This window comes from Coregonus clupeaformis, unplaced genomic scaffold (assembly GCF_020615455.1).
Source record: "Coregonus clupeaformis isolate EN_2021a unplaced genomic scaffold, ASM2061545v1 scaf0087, whole genome shotgun sequence".
NCBI lineage: Eukaryota > Metazoa > Chordata > Actinopteri > Salmoniformes > Salmonidae > Coregonus > Coregonus clupeaformis.
The window spans coordinates 317,501-337,500 of NW_025533542.1; the positions used below are offsets into that span (position 1 = coordinate 317,501).

Genomic DNA, 20,000 nt, shown 5'->3' on the forward strand with positions numbered 1-20,000 from the left:
CTGACCAGCTGAAGGTATGGGACTGGGCTGTTTCACTCTCTGTACTATACACACACTGGGCCCTCCACTCACCTCACTGACCAGCTGAAGGTATGGGGCTGGGCTGTTTCTCTCTCTGTACACACACTGGGCCCTCCACTCACCTCACTGACCAGCTGGAGGTATGGGACTGGGCTGTTTCTCTCTCTGTACTGTACACACACTGGGCCCTCCACTCACCTCACTGACCAGCTGAAGGTATGGGGCTGGGCTGTTTCTCTCTCTGTACTGTACACACACTGGGCCCTCCCCTCACCTCACTGACCAGCTGAAGGTATGGGGCTGGGCTGTTTCTCTCTCTGTACTGTACACACACTGGGCCCTCCACTCACCTCACTGACCAGCTGAAGGTATGGGGCTGGGCTGTTTCTCTCTCTGTACTGTACACACACTGGGCCCTCCACTCACCTCACTGACCAGCTGAAGGTATGGGGCTGGGCTGTTTCTCTCTCTGTACACACACTGGGCCCTCCACTCACCTCACTGACCAGCTGGAGGTATGGGGCTGGGCTGTTTCTCTCTCTGTACTGTACACACACTGGGCCCTCCACTCACCTCACTGACCAGCTGAAGGTATGGGGCTGGGCTGTTTCTCTCTCTGTACTGTACACACACTGGGCCCTCCCCTCACCTCACTGACCAGCTGAAGGTATGGGGCTGGGCTGTTTCTCTCTCTGTACTGTACACACTGTACTGACACATGACTGTGTATCCTGTCCTTCCTGTAGGCCGTCTACGAGCGCTGTGATAGGCTCAGACCCAACCTGTTCCGATTGGCCAGTGACACCGTCGACGATGACGACGCTTTAGGTAATTTATCTACATTGACCTTTCAGTCATTATGTATCCAGATGTACATTGATCTTTCAGTCATTATGTATCCAGATGTACATTGATCTTTCAGTCATTATGTATCCAGATGTACATTGATCTTTCAGTCATTATGTATCCAGATGTACATTGATCATTTAGTCTGTATGTATCCAGATCTACGTTGATAATTTAGAATTTTTGTATCCAGATCATCTGGGATCTATTCACACAACTAAACGTGTCATATTGGCAAATATAATTCCTCAGTAAAACTCTCTGAAAGTACGCTGAATCAATTATAACCATTACTATTCTGAATGCTTGAGCTTTCTGTCTTATCTTTCATCAATCAATTGATCAAATCTATTTTATAAAGCCCTTTCTACATCAGCAGTTGTCACAAAGTGCTTTACAGATACCCAGCCTAAAACCCCAAACAGCAAGCAATGCCGAGGCAGAAGCACAGTTGCAAGGAAAAACTCCCTAGAAAGGCAGGGACCTAGGAAGAAACCTAGAGAGGAACCAGGCTCTGGTGGGTGTCCAGTCCTCTTCTGACTGTACCGGGTAGAGAGGAACCAGGCTCTGGGGGGTGGCCAGTCCTCTTCTGGCTGTACCGGGTAGAGAGGAACCAGGCTCTGAGGGGTGTCCAGTCCTCTTCTGACTGTACCGGGTAGAGAGGAACCAGGCTCTGGGGGGTGGCCAGTCCTCTTCTGACTGTACCGGGTAGAGAGGATCCAGGCTCTGGGGGGTGGCCAGTCCTCTTCTGGCTGTACCGGGTAGAGAGGAACCAGGCTCTGGGGGGTGGCCAGTCCTCTTCTGGCTGTACCGGGTAGAGAGGAACCAGGCTCTGGGGGGTGGCCAATCCCCTTCTGGCTGTACCGGGTAGAGAGGAACCAGGCTCTGGGGGTGGCCAGTCCTCTTCTGGCTGTACCGGGTAGAGAGGAACCAGGCTCTGGGGGGTGGCCAGTTCTCTTCTGGCTGTACCGGGTAGAGAGGAACCAGGCTCTGGGGGGTGGCCAGTCCTCTTCTTGCTGTACCGGGTAGAGAGGAACCAGGCTCTGGGGGGTAGCCAATCCTCTTCTGGCTGTACCGGGTAGAGAGGAACCAGGCTCTGGGGGGTAGCCAATCCTCTTCTGGCTGTACCGGGTAGAGAGGAACCAGGCTCTGAGGGGTGGCCAGTCCTCTTCTGACTGTACCGGGTAGAGAGCAACCAGGCTCTGAGGGGTGTCCAGTCCTCTTCTGACTGTACCAGCTGGAGATTTAATCTGTTCTAGTCCTCTTCACGTCATATCAAGTACCTCTAAATGTACTATTTAGTTCTTGTCATTTATGTTAGAAGCAGTTTCCCAGATCCATAATTAACTATTTATGTGTCTAATCTGTTCCCTCCATTCTATCTCAGATCTCTTTCCTAATAAAAATGTAATGTTGTATTGTCACATACACCGGATAGGTGCAGTGTAATGTGTTGTTTTACAGGGTCAGCCATAGTAGTATGATAGGTGCAGTGTAATGTGTTGTTTTACAGGGTCAGCCATAGAAATATGATAGGTGCAGTGTAATGTGTTGTTTTACAGGGTCAGCCATAGTAGGACGATAGGTGCAGTGTAATGTGTTGTTTTACAGGGTCAGCCATAGTAGTATGATAGGTGCAGTGTAATGTGTTGTTTTACAGGGTCAGCCATAGTAGTATGATAGGTGCAGTGAAATGTGTTGTTTTACAGGGTCAGCCATAGTAGGACGATAGGTGCAGTGTAATGTGTTGTTTTACAGGGTCAGTCATAGTAGTATGATAGGTGCAGTGTAATGTGTTGTTTTACAGGGTCAGCCATAGTAGTATGATAGGTGCAGTGTAATGTGTTGTTTTACAGGGTCAGTCATAGTAGTATGATAGGTGCAGTGTAATGTGTTGTTTTACAGGGTCAGTCATAGTAGTATGATAGGTCCAGTGTAATGTGTTGTTTTACAGGGTCAGCCATAGTAGTATGATAGGTGCAGTGAAATGTGTTGTTTTACAGGGTCAGCCATAGTAGTATGATAGGTGCAGTGTAATGTGTTGTTTTACAGGGTCAGCCATAGTAGTATGATAGGTGCAGTGTAATGTGTTGTTTTACAGGGTCAGCCATAGTAGGACGATAGGTGCAGTGAAATGTGTTGTTTTACAGGGTTAGCCATAGTAGTATGATAGGTGCAGTGTAATGTGTTGTTTTACAGGGTCAGCCATAGTAGTATGATAGGTGCAGTGAAATGTGTTGTTTTACAGGGTCAGCCATAGTAGTATGATAGGTGCAGTGTAATGTGTTGTTTTACAGGGTCAGCCATAGTAGTATGGTAGGTGCAGTGAAATGTGTTGTTTTACAGGGTCAGCCATAGTAGTATGATAGGTGCAGTGTAATGTGTTGTTTACAGGGTCAGCCATAGTAGTATGGTAGGTGCAGTGAAATGTGTTGTTTTACAAGGTCAGCCATAGTGGTACTGCACCCCTGGAGTAAATTGGGGTTAAGTGCCTTGCTCAAGGGCACATTGACAGATCGTTCACCTTTTCAACTCGGGTATTTGAACCAGCGACCTTTCAGTTACTGACCCAACGCTCTAACTGCTAGCTAGGACTGCTAGGCTACCTGCCATCCTATTTATTGTCCTTCATGTTCTGTTCATTCTAGTCCTTCATGTTCTGTTCATTCTAGTCCTTCATGTTCTGTTCATTCTAGTCCTTCATGTTCTGTTCATTCTAGTCCTTCATGTTCTGTTCATTCTAGTCCTTCATGTTCTGTTCATTCTAGTCCTTCATGTTCTGTTCATTCTAGTCCTTCATGTTCTGTTCATTCTAGTCCTTCGTGTTCTGTTCATTCTAGTCCTTCGTGTTCTGTTCATTCTAGTCCTTCGTGTTCTGTTCATTCTAGTCCTTCATGTTCTGTTCATTCTAGTCCTTCGTGTTCTGTTCATTCTAGTCCTTCATGTTCTGTTCATTCTAGTCCTTCGTGTTCTGTTCATTCTAGTCCTTCATGTTCTGTTCATTCTAGTCCTTCGTGTTCTGTTCATTCTAGTCCTTCATGTTCTGTTCATTCTAGTCCTTCGTGTTCTGTTCATTCTAGTCCTTCATGTTCTGTTCATTCTAGTCCTTCATGTTCTGTTCATTCTAGTCCTTCGTGTTCTGTTCATTCTAGTCCTTCATGTTCTGTTCATTCTAGTCCTTCATGTTCTGTTCATTCTAGTCCTTCATGTTCTGTTCATTCTAGTCCTTCGTGTTCTGTTCATTCTAGTCCTTCGTGTTCTGTTCATTCTAGTCCTTCGTGTTCTGTTCATTCTAGTCCTTCGTGTTCTGTTCATTCTAGTCCTTCGTGTTCTGTTCATTCTAGTCCTTCGTGTTCTGTTCATTCTAGTCCTTCGTGTTCTGTTCATTCTAGTCCTTCGTGTTCTGTTCATTCTAGTCCTTCGTGTTCTGTTCATTCTAGTCCTTCGTGTTCTGTTCATTCTAGTCCTTCGTGTTCTGTTCATTCTAGTCCTTCGTGTTCTGTTCATTCTAGTCCTTCATGTTCTGTTCATTCTAGTCCTTCATGTTCTGTTCATTCTAGTCCTTCATGTTCTGTTCATTCTAGTCCTTCGTGTTCTGTTCATTCTAGTCCTTCGTGTTCTGTTCATTCTAGTCCTTCGTGTTCTGTTCATTCTAGTCCTTCGTGTTCTGTTCATTCTAGTCCTTCGTGTTCTGTTCATTCTAGTCCTTCGTGTTCTGTTCATTCTAGTCCTTCGTGTTCTGTTCATTCTAGTCCTTCATGTTCTGTTCATTCTAGTCCTTCATGTTCTGTTCATTCTAGTCCTTCATGTTCTGTTCATTCTAGTCCTTCATGTTCTGTTCATTCTAGTCCTTCATGTTCTGTTCATTCTAGTCCTTCATGTTCTGTTCATTCTAGTCCTTCATGTTCTGTTCATTCTAGTCCTTCATGTTCTGTTCATTCTAGTCCTTCATGTTGTGTTGCTTCCATTCCAGCTCAGATCCTGCAGGCCAATGATGAGCTGACCCTGGTGGTCAACATGTATAAAGAGATGATGGGGGGGAGGAGAGAGAGCAACCGGATGAGAGGAGGAGGAGGAGGAGGAAGAGGGGAGAGCTCCATAAACAACGGTACATCTGCCTAGCTCTTCTCTACACCACTCTTACATTGTTGTTCTGTCTGTGAAGGTATAATGTCAGTGTGTGTTGTCTTGTTTGTTCTGTCTGTGAAGGTCTACTATCAGTGTGTTGTCGTGTTTGTTCTGTCTGTGAAGGTCTACTATTAGTGTGTGTTGTCTTGTGTTTGTTCTGTCTGTGAAGGTCTACTATTAGTGTGTGTTGTCTTGTGTTTGTTCTGTCTGTGAAGGTCTACTATCAGTGTGTGTTGTCTTGTGTTTGTTCTGTCTGTGAAGGTCTACTATCAGTGTGTTTTGTCTTGTGTTTATTCTGTCTGTGAAGGTCTACTATCAGTGTGTGTTGTCTTGTGTTTGTTCTGTCTGTGAAGGTCTACTATCAGTGTGTTGTCTTGTGTTTGTTCTGTCTGAGAAGGTCTACTATCAGTGTGTGTTGTCTTGTGTTTGTTCTGTCTGTGAAGGTCTACTATCAGTGTGTTGTCTTGTGTTTGTTCCTCCCCCTACAATGTTTTTAATTTGTGTTTGTTCTGTGTTTGAACCTTGTGTTTGTTCTGTGTTCTAGTGGTGTTTCAGTCTGAATGTCTCTGTGTTGTCATGTCAGTGGAGTGTTGTCTATATCCCTAGGACAGAGTAGCTTGTAGTTTGACTTCAGAGAGGATGTGTTGTTTCAGAGTGAATGTCAGTGGTAGTATTTTCCTATTGTCTCCATCCCCAGGTCCCAGCAGCCCCAGAGAGATAAAGAGTTACCATCTAATAGACCTGTCAGCCCTGGACTCTCCACAGACACCTTCTAAAGACATGGCTTCCTCCTTCCTGTCCTATGAGACCTCTTCTCCCTCCTCCTCTCCTCTCTCCCGTCAGCGGCTCAACAGTGCTCTCCTGTCTCTAGTGGATCTGGACGTCACAGGTTTGTGCAGGTTCTCTTTCTTAAGAACGTCCCTTTCATGTGGATGTTTCCGGTGTGATGTCTTCATGATCCGGATTTGTTATCGTTTTAAACAGTATTCCCTCCCTTGGTGTTTGTGTAGATGTGTTGATGATGTGGTTCTGTTTATAACGTTAACATGGATAAATGTGTTCTTTATTCAGGGCTGGATAAACCAGCGTCGTCTCAAAGGCAGAGCAGCACGTACTACGATGAACTAGTCCAGGTACCAGTTACCTTTCCATGCGTCCCAAATGACACCCTATTCCCTACGTAGTGCACTATGTTTGACCAGGACCCAACGGGTCACAACAACGCCAGATCAATCATATTTACACTGATTTGTTCCTCTTCAACATAAATACCTATTCTCTATCCCCTTTATTTCAGATGAGAGGAGGAGAGGAGAACACAGGGAGAGACCATTCCCTAACCACGGGGGTGTGTGGAGGGAGAGACCATTCCCTAACCACGGGGGTGTGTGGAGGGAGAGACCATTCCCTAACCACGGGGGTGTGTGGAGTGAGAGACCTCTCACTGGCGGCCCGGGGTTGTGGCAGTGGCTCGTCAAATGGGACTGACTGGTGAGGGATGGATGGATGGATGGATGGAGAAAGAGAGAGACAGAGATACCTTGATGATTCAATATTTTCTTCTTCCTGTCAGGGCGGTCCTTCAGAATCGGCCAATTGTGATGTCAGGATCACCGTCAAACTCACAGAGTCAGCCAATGACAGAGTCAGGATCTCCAGTGAAATCAGAGAGTTTGAATCTCCCAGAATCCTTATCAGAGATCCATGTCCCTCTGGAGTCCATTAAACCAAGTAAGTCTGCATCCCAAAATGGCACCCTATTCCCTATAGAGTGCACTGCTTTTAACCAGGGCCAACAGGGAAAAGGATGCCATTTGGGGAACAGCCCTAGTTTTTCTAAAGATATTTTAAACACAGTAATACACAGAATAGGTCTGGCGTCACCAAATTGCATCCTAATTCCTTTATAGTGCACTTCTTTTGACCAGAGCCCTATGGGGGCACTATAAAGGGTGCCATTTGGGACGCAGACTAGGAGTTACGGTGTTGTCACTGCAGTTGTCTGTAGTCATTCATGTTAATGGATACTTCTGGTCTTTTCTATTTCAAGTCATCCGTTCTATGTTGGCACGCCTGAGGTTTTCATTTCCTGAATGTCTCTTGATAGGTCGATTGGAGCCAATCACAGTGTACGACCAGAATGGCGTCCATGTTTCCCTCCATTTCGCTAAAGACCCGCCCCCGGGATACCCTAACGTTGCCGTGGTTGTCGTCTCCACGGTGAACACCTCAGCACTTCCTGTTAAAGGCATCCTGTTTCAGGCTGCCGTTCCCAAGGTAACAGACAAATGCCCAAACATGGACAAGATTAAACTCCTACATTAAACTCCTTCAAATGCTTGAAGGCTTTAATTTGAAACAATTTCTCTCCTTGTCTCATGAATCCTTCATTTCCATCAATGACTGGTTGACTGAATGACTGATTGATGGACTATTTGATGGACTGATTGATTCATTGATTGATTGATCTTACTAAATGACTGTCTGGCTGGCTGACTGAATGTCTGGCTGGCTGACTGAATGTCTGGCTGACTGAATGACTGTCTGGCTGACTGAATGACTGTCTGGCTGACTGAATGACTGGCTAGCTGACTGAATGACTGGTGTCTGTCTGGCTAGCTGGTTGATTTCCCTGTATTTCCTCCAGACCATGACAGTGAAGCTCCAGCCGTCTTCGGGGAAGGAGCTCCCCCCCTACAACCCTACGCTGCCCCCTGCTGCCCTCTCGCAGATACTGCTCCTCTCCAACCCACACAGGGTGAGTCGACACCTCCACCTGACACCCTGGATACACAGAGATCGTTTTGTTATCATCAGACCTGCGACTTGGCCGGGATTCATTCATAGGCGCATCATCAACAAGTGAACTTCACTGTCAACAATGTGGCTTTTAAAGGCAATCTCCCTGACATTCATGGAGATCGCATTCAGGGTAAAAGCTGCAGATGCCATCTCAAGGGTATATTAACTTTGAAAGTCAAGTGCAGTGTGCGCTTGTTGACAATGTGCCTTTGATGGAATTGTGATGGTTTGTGTGTTATCTCTCTCCCAGCGTAAGGTGTGTTTTGATATAATTGTGATGGTTTGTGTGTTATCTCTCTCCCAGCGTAAGGTGTGTTTGATAGAATCGTGATGGTATGTGTGTTATCTCTCTCCCAGCGTAAGGTGTGTTTTGATATAATTGTGATGGTTTGTGTGTTATCTCTCTCCCAGCGTAAGGTGTGTTTTGATATAATTGTGATGGTTTGTGTGTTATCTCTCTCCCAGCGTAAGGTGTGTTTTGATATAATTGTGATGGTTTGTGTGTTATCTCTCTCCCAGCGTAAGGTGTGTTTTGATATAATTGTGATGGTTTGTGTGTTATCTCTCTCCCAGTGTAAGGTGCGTCTGCGCTACAAGCTGACCCTGGTCCACGGTGATGGAGAGCAGAGCCTCAGTGAGATGGGAGAGGTGGAGGACTTCCCTAACTGGGTCTCGTGGATGGGTCTCTGATCTGAGAGAACCCTGCATGGAATTCTAGGACCTGACAGAGAGAGAGAGAGACATTCTAGAACCTGACAGAGAGAAAGAGACATTCTAGAACCTGACACATAAATATTCTGGTACCTGATAGAGAAAGGTTCTGGGGCAGAATGTAGAACCCTCTGCGATCGCTGCCTTGACCACCATGATGTCATGTAGTTGGTCATGTAATCTGTGATATCTGAGCTGCGTGTGTATTTACTTCTGATATGACATCATCCTCTGAGGTTGTTAAAAAGTGATATTTATTTAGGATTTGAAGTAGGCTCTGAGACCAGTCTAGTGTTAGGTGTGGGTGTGTTCCTGTGTTTGTCTGATTGACCCGGCTTTGCCAACTCCATGCCAAATGACCCACCTGGGTTACGTTTCTCTACATTTTTCTAACAAACTAGACCAGGTGAACCAGGTGCCTCTGCTACTGACCTGTTCCCCTGACTCCTGTGTGAGCTGCTTGTTGTGTTTTTGTTCATCGTCTGATTGACTGATCGATTGATGGATCAGATACGATACTGTGAAATCTGATCAGTGATCAATAAAACAAAGAATGCTGTTTTTATCTGTAAATCTTCTGTGGTCATTATTTGAGAAAGGGTAGATTAGAACCTGTAACCTTCTGGTCCCTATCCCAGTTCCTAGTCCACAAGATTAGAACCTGTAACCTTATGGTCCCTATCCCAGTTCCTAGTCCACAAGATTAGAACCTGTAACCTGGTCCCTATCCCAGTTCCTAGTCCACAAGATTAAAACCTGTAACCTTCTGGTCCCTATCCCAGTTCCTAGTCCACAAGATTAGAACCTGTAACCTTCTGGTCCCTATCCCAGTTCCTAGTCCACAAGATTAGAACCTGTAACCTGGTCCCTATCCCAGTTCCTAGTCCACAAGATTAAAACCTGTAACCTTCTGGTCCCTATCCCAGTTCCTAGTCCACAAGATTAGAACCTGTAACCTTCTGGTCCCTATCCCAGTTCCTAGTCCACAAGATTAAAACCTGTAACCTTCTGGTCCCTATCCCAGTTCCTAGTCCACAAGATTAGAACCTGTAACCTTCTGGTCCCTATCCCAGTTCCTAGTCCACAAGATTAGAACCTGTAACCTTCTGGTCCCTATCCCAGTTCCTAGTCCACAAGATTAGAACCTGTAACCTTCTGGTCCCTATCCCAGTTCCTAGTCCACAAGATTAGAACCTGTAACCTTCTGGTCCCTATCCCAGTTCCTAGTCCACAAGATTAGAACCTGTAACCTTCTGGTCCCTATCCCAGTTCCTAGTCCACAAGATTAGAACCTGTAACCTTCTGGTCCCTATCCCAGTTCCTAGTCCACAAGATTAGAACCTGTAACCTTCTGGTCCCTATCCCAGTTCCTAGTCCACAAGATTAGAACCTGTAACCTTCTGGTCCCTATCCCAGTTCCTAGTCCACAAGATTAGAACCTGTAACCTTCTGGTCCCTATCCCAGTTCCTAGTCTACAAGATTAGAACCTGTAACCTTCTGGTCCCTATCCCAGTTCCTAGTCCACAAGATTAGAACCTGTAACCTTCTGGTCCCTATCCCAGTTCCTAGTCCACAAGATTAGAACCTGTAACCTTCTGGTCCCTATCCCAGTTCCTAGTCTACAAGATTAGAACCTGTAACCTTCTGGTCCCTATCCCAGTTCCTAGTCTACTGCACTAGCAGGGGGGAAGGCACCAGGTCAATGATTCATTTAGAAGGACAGTAGATTAGAAAGGTGATTAGTTAAGAAGGTTGGAAAACAAAAGTCACAACTGGGATTCAAACTGGCAACCTTGTGGGTCACAACCCGTGTGTAATGCCCTCCATCCTACCACCCGTAAGGCCTTTTCTTATTTGACTCTCCCTGTAAACCCTGCACACTGGCCTGTCACTAAGCTCTGCCCAACGGAGGTTTCATCCAACCAATCAACTCATCCGTGACGACCTCCAGCGGAGGTCAGCTGTATGTGCCAATGGTCTCTCCTTCCTCCTAGTGTGTGCACTCCTTCATTTCCCTTCACTGATTTGAAAGGAAATGACACGCCTCCACCAACACAATGCTTTTAGATTGGTGGGAAGTAGTGTATGAGTGTCCACTTAATATTGGTACACACCCCCAGGAAGATCACAATCAGTTATTCTGGCTACACATTTTACATTTTAAGTCATTTAGCAGACGCTCTTATCCAGAGAGATTTATAGTAGTGAGTGCATACATTCTTAGAAGATTGATTGACCGCATCAGTAATTTCATGGATCAATCATATTTATTGTTAAATATATTATACAGATATGCAGCAGGGTAGTCCGTCTGATAAAGTGCCAAACACAGATTTACAAAACAACACCAGAGGTGGTGGAAGACCCTGGTAGCGTCCCAAATGGCACCCTATTCCCTATACTATGTAGCGCACTACTTTTGACCATGTGTAGGAAATCGGATGCCACTTGGGATACAATCACTATCTCCCCCACCAAACCCCAACCCTGGCCCCACAGTGCATTGCTTTAGAGGAAAGCGGCCAACGTTAAACTAATCTTTGATCAGTGTCTAGGGGCAACTTCCAACTTGAGCCCAGGGTAAAGGACGGGCTGTGACCTCGGGGTAAAGGACGGGCTGTGACCTCGGGGTAAAGGACGGGCTGTGACCTCGGGGTAAAGGACGGGCTGTGACCTCGGGGTAAAGGACGGGCTGTGACCTCGGGGTAAAGGACGGGCTGTGACCTCAGGGTAAAGGACGGGCTGTGACCTCAGGGTAAAGGACGGGCTGTGACCTCAGGGTAAAGGACGGGCTGTGACCTCAGGGTAAAGGACGGGCTGTGACCTCAGGGTAAAGGACGGGCTGTGACCTCAGGGTAAAGGACGGGCTGTGACCTCAGGGTAAAGGACGGGCTGTGACCTCAGGGTAAAGGACGGGCTGTGACCTCAGGGTAAAGGACGGGCTGTGACCTCAGGGTAAAGGACGGGCTGTGACCTCAGGGTAAAGGACGGGCTGTGACCTCAGGGTAAAGGACGGGCTGTGACCTCGGGGTAAAGGACGGGCTGTGACCTCGGGGTAAAGGACGGGCTGTGACCTCGGGGTAAAGGACGGGCTGTGACCTCGGGGTAAAGGACGGGCTGTGACCTCGGGGTAAAGGACGGGCTGTGACCTCAGGGGTAAAGGACGGGCTGTGACCTCAGGGTAAAGGACGGGCTGTGACCTCAGGGTACAGAGAGTTTATCTCTTTTTGCATTTCTTTTTTCTATTCCGACAGAAATGGAAGAAAACAAGTCCAGTTGAACGCAGCTCCAGAAGAGTATTGGGTTCCAAATGTCTCCTAGATATGAAGTACACATTCACCAACACCTGTATGTCCATGTCAGACTCCCAAATGGCACCCCATTCCCTATGTAGTGCACTTCTATTGACCAGGGGCCATTTGGGGGACAGCCTATAAATCCCATAGAGATAGATAGAGGACTATCTTATCTATTTCAGTGCCCGAAAGCCTGTTTTACCATGGGCAGTAACGTTGAGGACTTCCACCATTTTTAAGTAGTCCACTGGGTGTGACTTCCTGTGGGTTCAGGAAGGATCGCATAATTCCATCCAGGTCAGCAGGAGGAATCAGCCAATGAATTATACTTGTGAGCAAACATTCCATAACTGCAGGTGACAGTAAATTGCCAACCTTGGCTTTTATATCTGTTCAAACACACTCCAGGTGGCAGTACGCACCCTTTCAATTTGTTTACCAACTCATAGAAGTAGTAAAGGAAGAAAATTTACTTCTTAAAAATGGAGATGGCCACCATGGTGGTGCCTGTGCGCTCACAGACGTCATTACGGGACAGATACAACGTTGCATTCTCTTTACATCTCAATGACGGCAGGAACCAATGTGACCTTTGACCTCTGTATTAGGTTATTTTCTTTCTTGACGCTCGACTGTGGATCCCAAATAAAGTATTGAAAGTGTTCCAGTGTGTTGTTGCTCCGGTTTCCACTGGGTACAGATCTAGGATCAGATTCCCCTCCCCCGATCCTGACCGTAACCATTAGTGGGGGGAAACGCTTCACCCCTCTGTGTTTAATAGGCCAGCGGGGTCAGAAGGAGCATCGTTTATTTTTGTTTTTTTTGCATGTGACTGTCTCTCTGTGTGTTACAGTCTTAATAGTCTGTAGTGCTACAAAAGAGCTGTTAAAATATAGGTTCCCCTGGTGGCAGTGGTACAATAGGCTATAGGTCATGAAGACTGAATGACTGCATTCCAAGTGGCACCCTATTCCCTATATGGTGCACTACTTTTGACCAGAGCCCTTTGTGCAGTGAATAGGTAATATGATGTCAGGCAGGTGACCTCAGGTGTGACATCACTTTGTTCCACGGTGGGCTAGTGTTTACTACCTCACACCTGCAACACTTCCTCTGGTTGTCCCACAGTTCAGCCTGGTGCCCTGTTCTGTAGTACAGTACTGCTGTTCTGTAACCACCCTGTTCTGTAACCACCCTGTTCTGTAACCACCCTGTTCTGTAGTACAGTAACCACCCTGTTCTGTAACCACCCTGTTCTGTAACCACCCTGTTCTGTAACCACCCTGTTCTGTAGTACATTACTGCTGTTCTGTAACCACCCTGTTCTGTAACCACCCTGTTCTGTAACCACCCTGTTCTGTAGTACAGTACTGCTGTTCTGTAACCACCCTGTTCTGTAACCACCCTGTTCTGTAACCACCCTGTTCTGTAACCACCCTGTTCTGTAGCAGCTACAGCCTCTGCCAAGGGGTCCAGGTCTTAATGGCCCAGGGGGTAGTGCTCTTAGCTTACCCTGTAAACACAGAGAACTGGAGGTGGAAGTGGAGGTGCTGTCGTTATGAGCCCTTTATAGTCCTTCTCTTCCTCCATCTCTGTTCATCCAGACCTCCACTGGGTCTATATTGCTCCTCGTCCTCCATCTCTGTTCATCCAGACCTCCACTGGGTCTATATTGCTCCTCTTCCTCCATCTCTGTTCATACAGACCTCCACTGGGTCTATAGTCCTCCTCTTCCTCCATCTCTGTTCATCCAGACCTCCACTGGGTCTATATTGCTCCTCTTCCTCCATCTCTGTTCATCCAGACCTCCACTGGGTCTATATTGCTCCTCTTCCTCCATCTCTGTTCATCCAGACCTCCACTGGGTCTATATTGCTCCTCTTCCTCCATCTCTGTTCATCCAGACCTCCACTGGGTCTATAGTCCTCCTCTTCCTCCATCTCTGTTCATCCAGACCTCCACTGGGTCTATAGTCCTCCTCTTCCTCCATCTCTGTTCATCCAGACCTCCACTGGGTCTATATTGCTCCTCTTCCTCCATCTCTGTTCATCCAGACCTCCACTGGGTCTATAGTCCTCCTCTTCCTCCATCTCTGTTCATCCAGACCTCCACTGGGTCTATAGTCCTCCTCTTCCTCCATCTCTGTTCATCCAGACCTCCACTGGGTCTATATTGCTCCTCTTCCTCCATCTCTGTTCATCCAGACCTCCACTGGGTCTATTTTCGCTCCCTCTTTTCCCTCTTATTTATCAGTCCTTCCTCCTCTTCCTCCAGCTCTCCTCCTCTTCCTCCAACTCTCCCTCCATCTCTCCTCCATCTCTCCTCCTCTTCCTCCATCTCTCCTCCTCTTCCTCCATCTCTCCTCCACTGGGTCTGATTTCTCTTTTTACTTTTATCGTCTTTTTGATCTCCTCTTTCCAACTAACTCTCCTCTTCTTCACCTCCTTCCTCCTCTTCCTCTCTTTCATTCTCCTCCTTCCCCTCTTCCACCTCCTCTCCTTTCTCCTCTTCTCCACCTCCTTCCTCATCTTCTCCACCTCCTTCCTCATCTTCTCCACCTCCTTCCTCATCTTCTCCACCTCCTTCCTCATCTTCTTCAGCTACTTCCTCCTCCTCTCCTCCTCCTTCCTCCTCCCTCTCTTCTTCCTTCTCCAGCTCCTCCCCAACACAGTCCCGTTCTCCATTGGGGTTCTCCACATCTCCATTTTCTTCAACATCCTCCTCTCCTCTATCCTCCTCTGCTTCCTCCTCTCCTCTATCCTCCTCTTCAACATGGTTCTCCTCCTCCTCCTCTTCAACATGGTTCTCCTCCTCCTCTTCAACATGGTTCTCCTCCTCCTCCTCCTCTTCAACATGGTTCTCCTCCTCCTCCTCTTCAACATGGTTCTCCTCCTTCTCCTCTTCAACATTGTCCTCCTCCTCCTCTTCAACATGGTTCTCATCCTCCTCTTCAACATGGTTCTCCTCCTCCTCCTCCTCTTCCACATGGTTCTCCTCCTCCTCCTCCTCCTCTTCCACATGGTTCTCCTCCTCCTCCTCCTCTTCCACATGGTTCTCCTCCTCCTCCTCTTCCACATGGTTCTCCTCCTCCTCTTCAACATGGTTCTCCTCCTCCTCCGCCTCTTCAACATGGTTCTCCTCCACCTCTTCAACATGGTTCTCCTCCTCCTCCTCCTCCTCAACATGGTTCTCCTCCTCCTCAACATGGTTCTCCTCCTCCACCTCTTCAACATGGTTCTCCTCCTTCTCCTCCTCTTCAACATGGTTCTCCTCCTTCTCCTCCTCTTCAACATGGTTCTCCTCCTCCTCCTCTTCAACATGGTTCTCCTCCTCCTCCTCTTCACCATGGTTCTCCTCCTGCTCCTCCTCTTCAACATGGTTCTCCTCCTCCTCCTCTTCACCATGGTTCTCCTCCTGTTCCTCCTCTTTAACATGGTTCTCCTCCTCCTTTTCAACATGGTTCTCCTCCTCCTCTTCAACATGGTTCTCCTCTGCATGGTCCTGGTTTCCATTCTCCTGTCTGACCGTTTGGTTCAACCCGTTGGGTTGTTGCATGTGGTTGTGGTTGGGCTCCAGATCTTCCAGTGCCAGCTCAAACTGGGAGAATAAAGAGAAGACAATAGATTAATAGTTAGTTAGATAATCATTTAAAAAGAGCGCCACCAACTGGTTTTCTACAGTAATAGTTCATTAATAGATAATGGAATGATCATTCTTTGTACGGAAATGTGTATTTTTCCTCTGCAGGTGTGTATGCGTATGTGTGTGTGTGCATGTGTTACCTTGAAGCGGTCTGTGAGCAGGTGTTTGTCGTAGGGAGGAGAGGGGCTCTGGGGCATGGTGGACTGGTACCAGTCTCTGTTCTCCTCCAGCGTGTCCAGCAGGTCCTGGGCATCAGGGTGGACCAGATCACCCCACGTCTCCCACAGAGGGTGTACTATGTAGTCTATGAAACCCACCTGGAGTCAGAGGGAGGGAGAGAGAGAGAGAGGGAGGGAGAAAGAGAGAGGTGGAGAGAGAGGGCGGGAGAGAGGGGAGAGAGGGAGAGAGAGGGGAGAGAGGGAGGGAGGGACAGAGAGAGGGAGGGAGGGACAGAGAGAGGGAGGGAGGAAGAGAGGGAGGGAGGAAGGGAGAGAGAGAGGGAGGAAGGGAGAGAGAGAGAGAGGGAGGGAGGAAGGGAGAGAGGGAGGGAGGGAGGGAGGGAGGGAGAGAGGGAGAGAGGAAGGGAGAGAGAGAGGGAGGGAGAGAGAGAGAGAGAGGAAGGGAGAGAGAGAGAGAGAGCGAGGGAGGGAGGGAGAGAGGGAGGGAGGGAGGGAGGGAGGGAGGGAGGGAGGGAGAGAGGGAGGGAGAGAGAGGGAGGAAGGAAGGAAAGGAGAGAGAGAGGGTGAGAGGCACATCAACAGATTTTTAACCTTGTCTGCTAGAGGATTCAAACTAGTGACCTTTCAGTTACTGGCCCAACGCTCTAACTGCTAGGCTACCAATCACCCTAGTCAGTGCTTTTAGAGAGGAAGAAGGAGAGAGAGAGAAAAAGAGAAAGCGTGTTTGAAAGCAGTGGTGACCCGTCATTCAGGCCAGGTGGGAGGAGCCCAACCTGTTTTGAGCCCCACCCGTTTCATTTATTTTTGCCTGTTTTGCATGTTATTTTGGCATTAAAACGCATATCACTTTGCAAACAATGTAAAAAAAAAAGATTAATTGAGTTAATAAAGCCGCATACAAACTTGGTCTCTTTTTTTGCTTTCTTGAGTAAGGCAGCTCCATAATGCAGGTGTTTCAGCCTAGCTCAGTGCTTTCTGTGGTGGTGGGGCAGCCAGCGGAAAATACGGAGCGTAGGGGTTGGTAATGTTCTCTAGTTACGCCGTGATTGGCTCAGTGTTCTGTCACTCATGGGGACACTACGTCACCGCAAAATCTACAGGGAGAGCTAGAAAGTTCCGGCCCCTTGGGTGCTGGCAGATTTACATTAGAAGTGCCCTATCTTCTGTCTTATCTTAGCTCCCTGGTCACCATAGCAACACCCACCCGTAGTCTGCGCTCCAGCAGGTATATCTCACTGGTCATCCCCAAAGCCAACACCTCCTTTGGCCGCCATTCCTTCCAGTTCTCTGCTGCCAATGACTGGAACGAACTGCAAAAATCTCTGAAGCTGGAGACTTTTATCTCCCTCACTAACTTTAGGCGTCAGTTGTCAGAGCACCTTATCGATCACTGCACCTGTACACAGACCATCTGAAATTAGCCCACCCAACTACCTCATCCCCATATTGTTATTTATTTTGCTCATTTGCACCCCAGTATCTCTATTTGCACATCATCTCTTGCACATCTATCACTCCAGTGTTAATACTAAATTGTAATTATTTTGCACTATGGCCTATTTATTGCCTTACCTCCATAACTTACTACATTCGCACACACTGTATATATATTTTCTGTTGTATTTTTGACTTTATGTTTTGTTTTACCCCATATGTAACTCTGTGTTGTTGTTTTTATCGCACTGCTTTGCTTTATCTTGGCCAGGTCGCAGTTGTAAATGAGAACTTGTTCTCAACTGGTTTACCTGGTTAAATAAAGGTGAAATAACAAATAAATAAAAAAGGCTCAAGGTCATTGGCCACAGATCAAATCACATTATATCTACCGTAGCTTTGATTGCACTGATCATGTCAACATCATACTTTCAAAATCTTAGTCATGATTCCACTTTGTTTTTTTCGAAGTTCCCAGTTGTCTTGAAAGCACCATAAATCCAGAGAATGCCAGACTATGATGACAAAGTTTGTCCACAAGAAGGATCACCGCGCCACCTTCCTGTTCAAGTGGCGGCAGGCGGCAGGTAGCTTAGTGGTTAAGAGCGTTGTGCCAGTAACTGAATTCTGTCGCTGTACAAATAGTTATATTGACTACGTCCATCCTAGCTCGCTCATTAATGTCTTAATCGAAATGACGGATTGCCTCTTATCCGCTTGTCGTCCCCTTATGCCATAGTTTGTACATCTCAATTGTCAGTAGAAACCACATTTGTTTAAGCAAGTCAGCCATATCAGCTATGGTTTTTTTAAAGGCAGTAAATGAGGCTGAATGAACTGTTTCGCTGCCAGACAAGGCTCCGCTGATAGCCAGGTGTAGCGGTGGTAAGGATTCACTCCATGGAGCTGAAAAGAAAGCTCTGCTGTTGGGACAGCTTTATGTAGGCCCTAACAGTTTGTGGGCACCATTTGTCACCGTTATAGTGCAATTAATGTATTGTTTAGTGTTGTGTAGTGGCTTTGCTGGCATGCATCCCCATTTTTTTTTTGATATTTACATGCACTTACTGTTTGTAAGTGTGTGTGTGTGTGTATTCTGTGTGTGTGTGTGTGTGTGTGTATTCTGTGTGTGTGTGTATTCTGTGTGTATTCTGTGTGTATTCTGTGTGTGTGTGTGTGTGTGTGTGTGTCTGTGTGTGTGTGTGTGTGTGTGTGTGTGTGTGTGTGTGTGTGTGTATTCTGTGTGTGTGTGTGTGTGTGTGAGAGAGAGAGAGAGAGAGAGAGCGAGACCTGGCTCTTCTCCACGGAGGCAGTGTGTTTGTCACACATAGGGCTGATCTCCATGCCTTTGACCCTCTCCTTGTCTCCCTGTCTGGAGAACTCCTCCATGATGCGTTCAGTCCACTGGCGATACACACCCAGTGGCTTGGTGGGGTTGCTGAGGTCTGCACAGTGAACCATGTTCCTCAGGACCTACAGGGAGACTAGTGTTAAACAATGTTGACGCTGTTTTAGAGAGAGACACTGTCCTGGCTCTAAAGGGATTCTGGTGAGGATGAGCATTGTTATTTCCATATAACGCAGTCAGATGTTTCCCCCCTTGTATCATCGTGTATTTTCCCTATGTGTTATTACCTGTATGCGTTCTGTATAGTGGTCCAACAGCAGCACTCCTGAACTGGTCACCTTCTTAGTCTCCACCATGGTCTTCAGATCAGCTAATAGAGTCATATGTTTAGACATGTCTGTAGCTAGCACCTAGAGAGACAGAGAGAGAGAGAGAGAGAGGGAGAGGAGAGGGAGGAGGAGAGGAGAGGAGGGAGGAGAGGGAGGAGGAGAGGAGAGGAGGGAGGGAGGGAGGGAGAGGAAGAGAGGAGGAGAGGAGGAGGAGAGGAGAGGAAGATAGGAGGGAGAGGAGGAGGAGAGGAGAGAGGAAGAGAGGAGGGAGAGGAGGAGGGGAGGGGAGAGAGGAAGATAGGAGGGAGAGGAGGAGGAGAGGAGAGAGGAAGAGAGAGAGGAGGAGAGGGAGGGAGGGAGGGAGGGAGGGAGGGAGGGAGGGAAGGAAGGAGGGAAGGAGGGAGGGAGGCAGGGAGGGAGGGAGAGGAAGAGAGGAGGAGAGAGAGGAAGAGAGGAGGAGGAGAGGAGGAGAGAGAGGAGACAATATAAAGTTAGTCACTGAAACATCTACATTTGACCCATCCCAATCATGCCCCTCCCACTCTCCCTGCTGTGATTGGATGATGATGGATGCTGCCTGTGATGACAGGTCTCTCACCATATCGATGACCAGCTTGCGGAGGCTCTGTCGCTGTCTTTTGGTCAGGTTCTGGAAGATGTCACAGTTTTCCAGGTGGAGCAGCTTGAAGCCTACAGCCAAGTGATGGTTCTCTAAGACTGACTCATCATTATACATGAGAGCCAGCTCAGAGTCTGGGGGGGAGCGAGAGAGAGAGAGACAGGGAGGAGAGAGAGGAGGAGAGAGACAGGGGGGACAGAGAGACAGGGAGGAGAGAGAGAGAGAGAGAGACAGGGAGGAGAGAGAGGAGGAGAGAGAGACAGGGAGGAGAGAGAGGAGGAGAGAGAGACAGGGAGGAGAGAGAGGAGGAGAGAGAGACAGGGAGGAGAGAGAGGAGGAGAGAGAGACAGGGAGGAGAGAGAGGAGGAGAGAGAGACAGGGAGAGAGAGAGAGGAGAGAGAGAGAGAGAGAGAGAGAGAGAGAGAGAGAGAGAGAGAGAGAGAGAGAGAGAGAGAGAGAGAGAGAGAGAGAGAGAGAGAGAGAGAGAGAGAGAGAGAGAGAGAGAGAGAGAGAGAGAGAGAGAGAGAGAGAGAGAGAGAGAGAGAGAGAGAGAGAGAGAGAGAGAGAGAGAGAGAGAGAGAGAGAGAGAGAGAGAGAGAGAGAGAGAGGAGGAGAGAGAGACAGGGAGGAGAGAGGAGGAGGAG

The 20,000-nt window shown here is 47.6% G+C and overlaps 2 protein-coding genes and 1 long non-coding RNA gene across 6 annotated transcripts in view; 1 reads left to right on the forward strand and 2 right to left on the reverse strand.

The window, feature by feature from the left end:
• LOC121557803 (ADP-ribosylation factor-binding protein GGA3-like) overlaps window positions 1-9,081 on the forward strand; it is a 20,201-nt gene extending 11,120 nt beyond the window's left edge. For 3 of the 4 annotated variants that reach the window (XM_041871262.2, XM_041871265.2, XM_041871264.2), the window contains 9 exons: window positions 768-849; window positions 4,841-4,975; window positions 5,693-5,884; window positions 6,067-6,128; window positions 6,293-6,486; window positions 6,569-6,726; window positions 7,103-7,272; window positions 7,643-7,753; window positions 8,371-9,081. In XM_041871262.2, the coding sequence (XP_041727196.1) occupies window positions 768-849; window positions 4,841-4,975; window positions 5,693-5,884; window positions 6,067-6,128; window positions 6,293-6,486; window positions 6,569-6,726; window positions 7,103-7,272; window positions 7,643-7,753; window positions 8,371-8,487 (1,221 nt within the window). In that variant the 3' untranslated portion in view covers window positions 8,488-9,081. The remainder of the gene's footprint in view (window positions 1-767; window positions 850-4,840; window positions 4,976-5,692; window positions 5,885-6,066; window positions 6,129-6,292; window positions 6,487-6,568; window positions 6,727-7,102; window positions 7,273-7,642; window positions 7,754-8,370) is intronic. The other variant, XM_041871263.2, reaches the window with a different exon arrangement.
• A 1,676-nt stretch (window positions 9,082-10,757) lies between these two features.
• Window positions 10,758-14,290, reverse strand: LOC121557802. The gene is made up of 2 exons (XR_006658209.1): window positions 11,710-14,290; window positions 10,758-11,658 (listed from the first exon to the last, which is right to left on the reverse strand). It is a non-coding gene; the product is annotated as an uncharacterized LOC121557802 (long non-coding RNA).
• A 920-nt stretch (window positions 14,291-15,210) lies between these two features.
• LOC121557801 (cAMP-specific 3',5'-cyclic phosphodiesterase 4C) overlaps window positions 15,211-20,000 on the reverse strand; it is a gene marked incomplete at its 3' end in the record, with an annotated part of 32,326 nt that continues 27,536 nt past the window's right edge. Inside the window, exons 13-17 of the mRNA XM_041871260.1 lie at window positions 19,336-19,490; window positions 18,696-18,818; window positions 18,351-18,533; window positions 15,588-15,764; window positions 15,211-15,402 (exon numbers count right to left, since the gene is read on the reverse strand). Of these exons, the coding sequence (XP_041727194.1) occupies window positions 15,211-15,402; window positions 15,588-15,764; window positions 18,351-18,533; window positions 18,696-18,818; window positions 19,336-19,490 (830 nt within the window). The remainder of the gene's footprint in view (window positions 15,403-15,587; window positions 15,765-18,350; window positions 18,534-18,695; window positions 18,819-19,335; window positions 19,491-20,000) is intronic.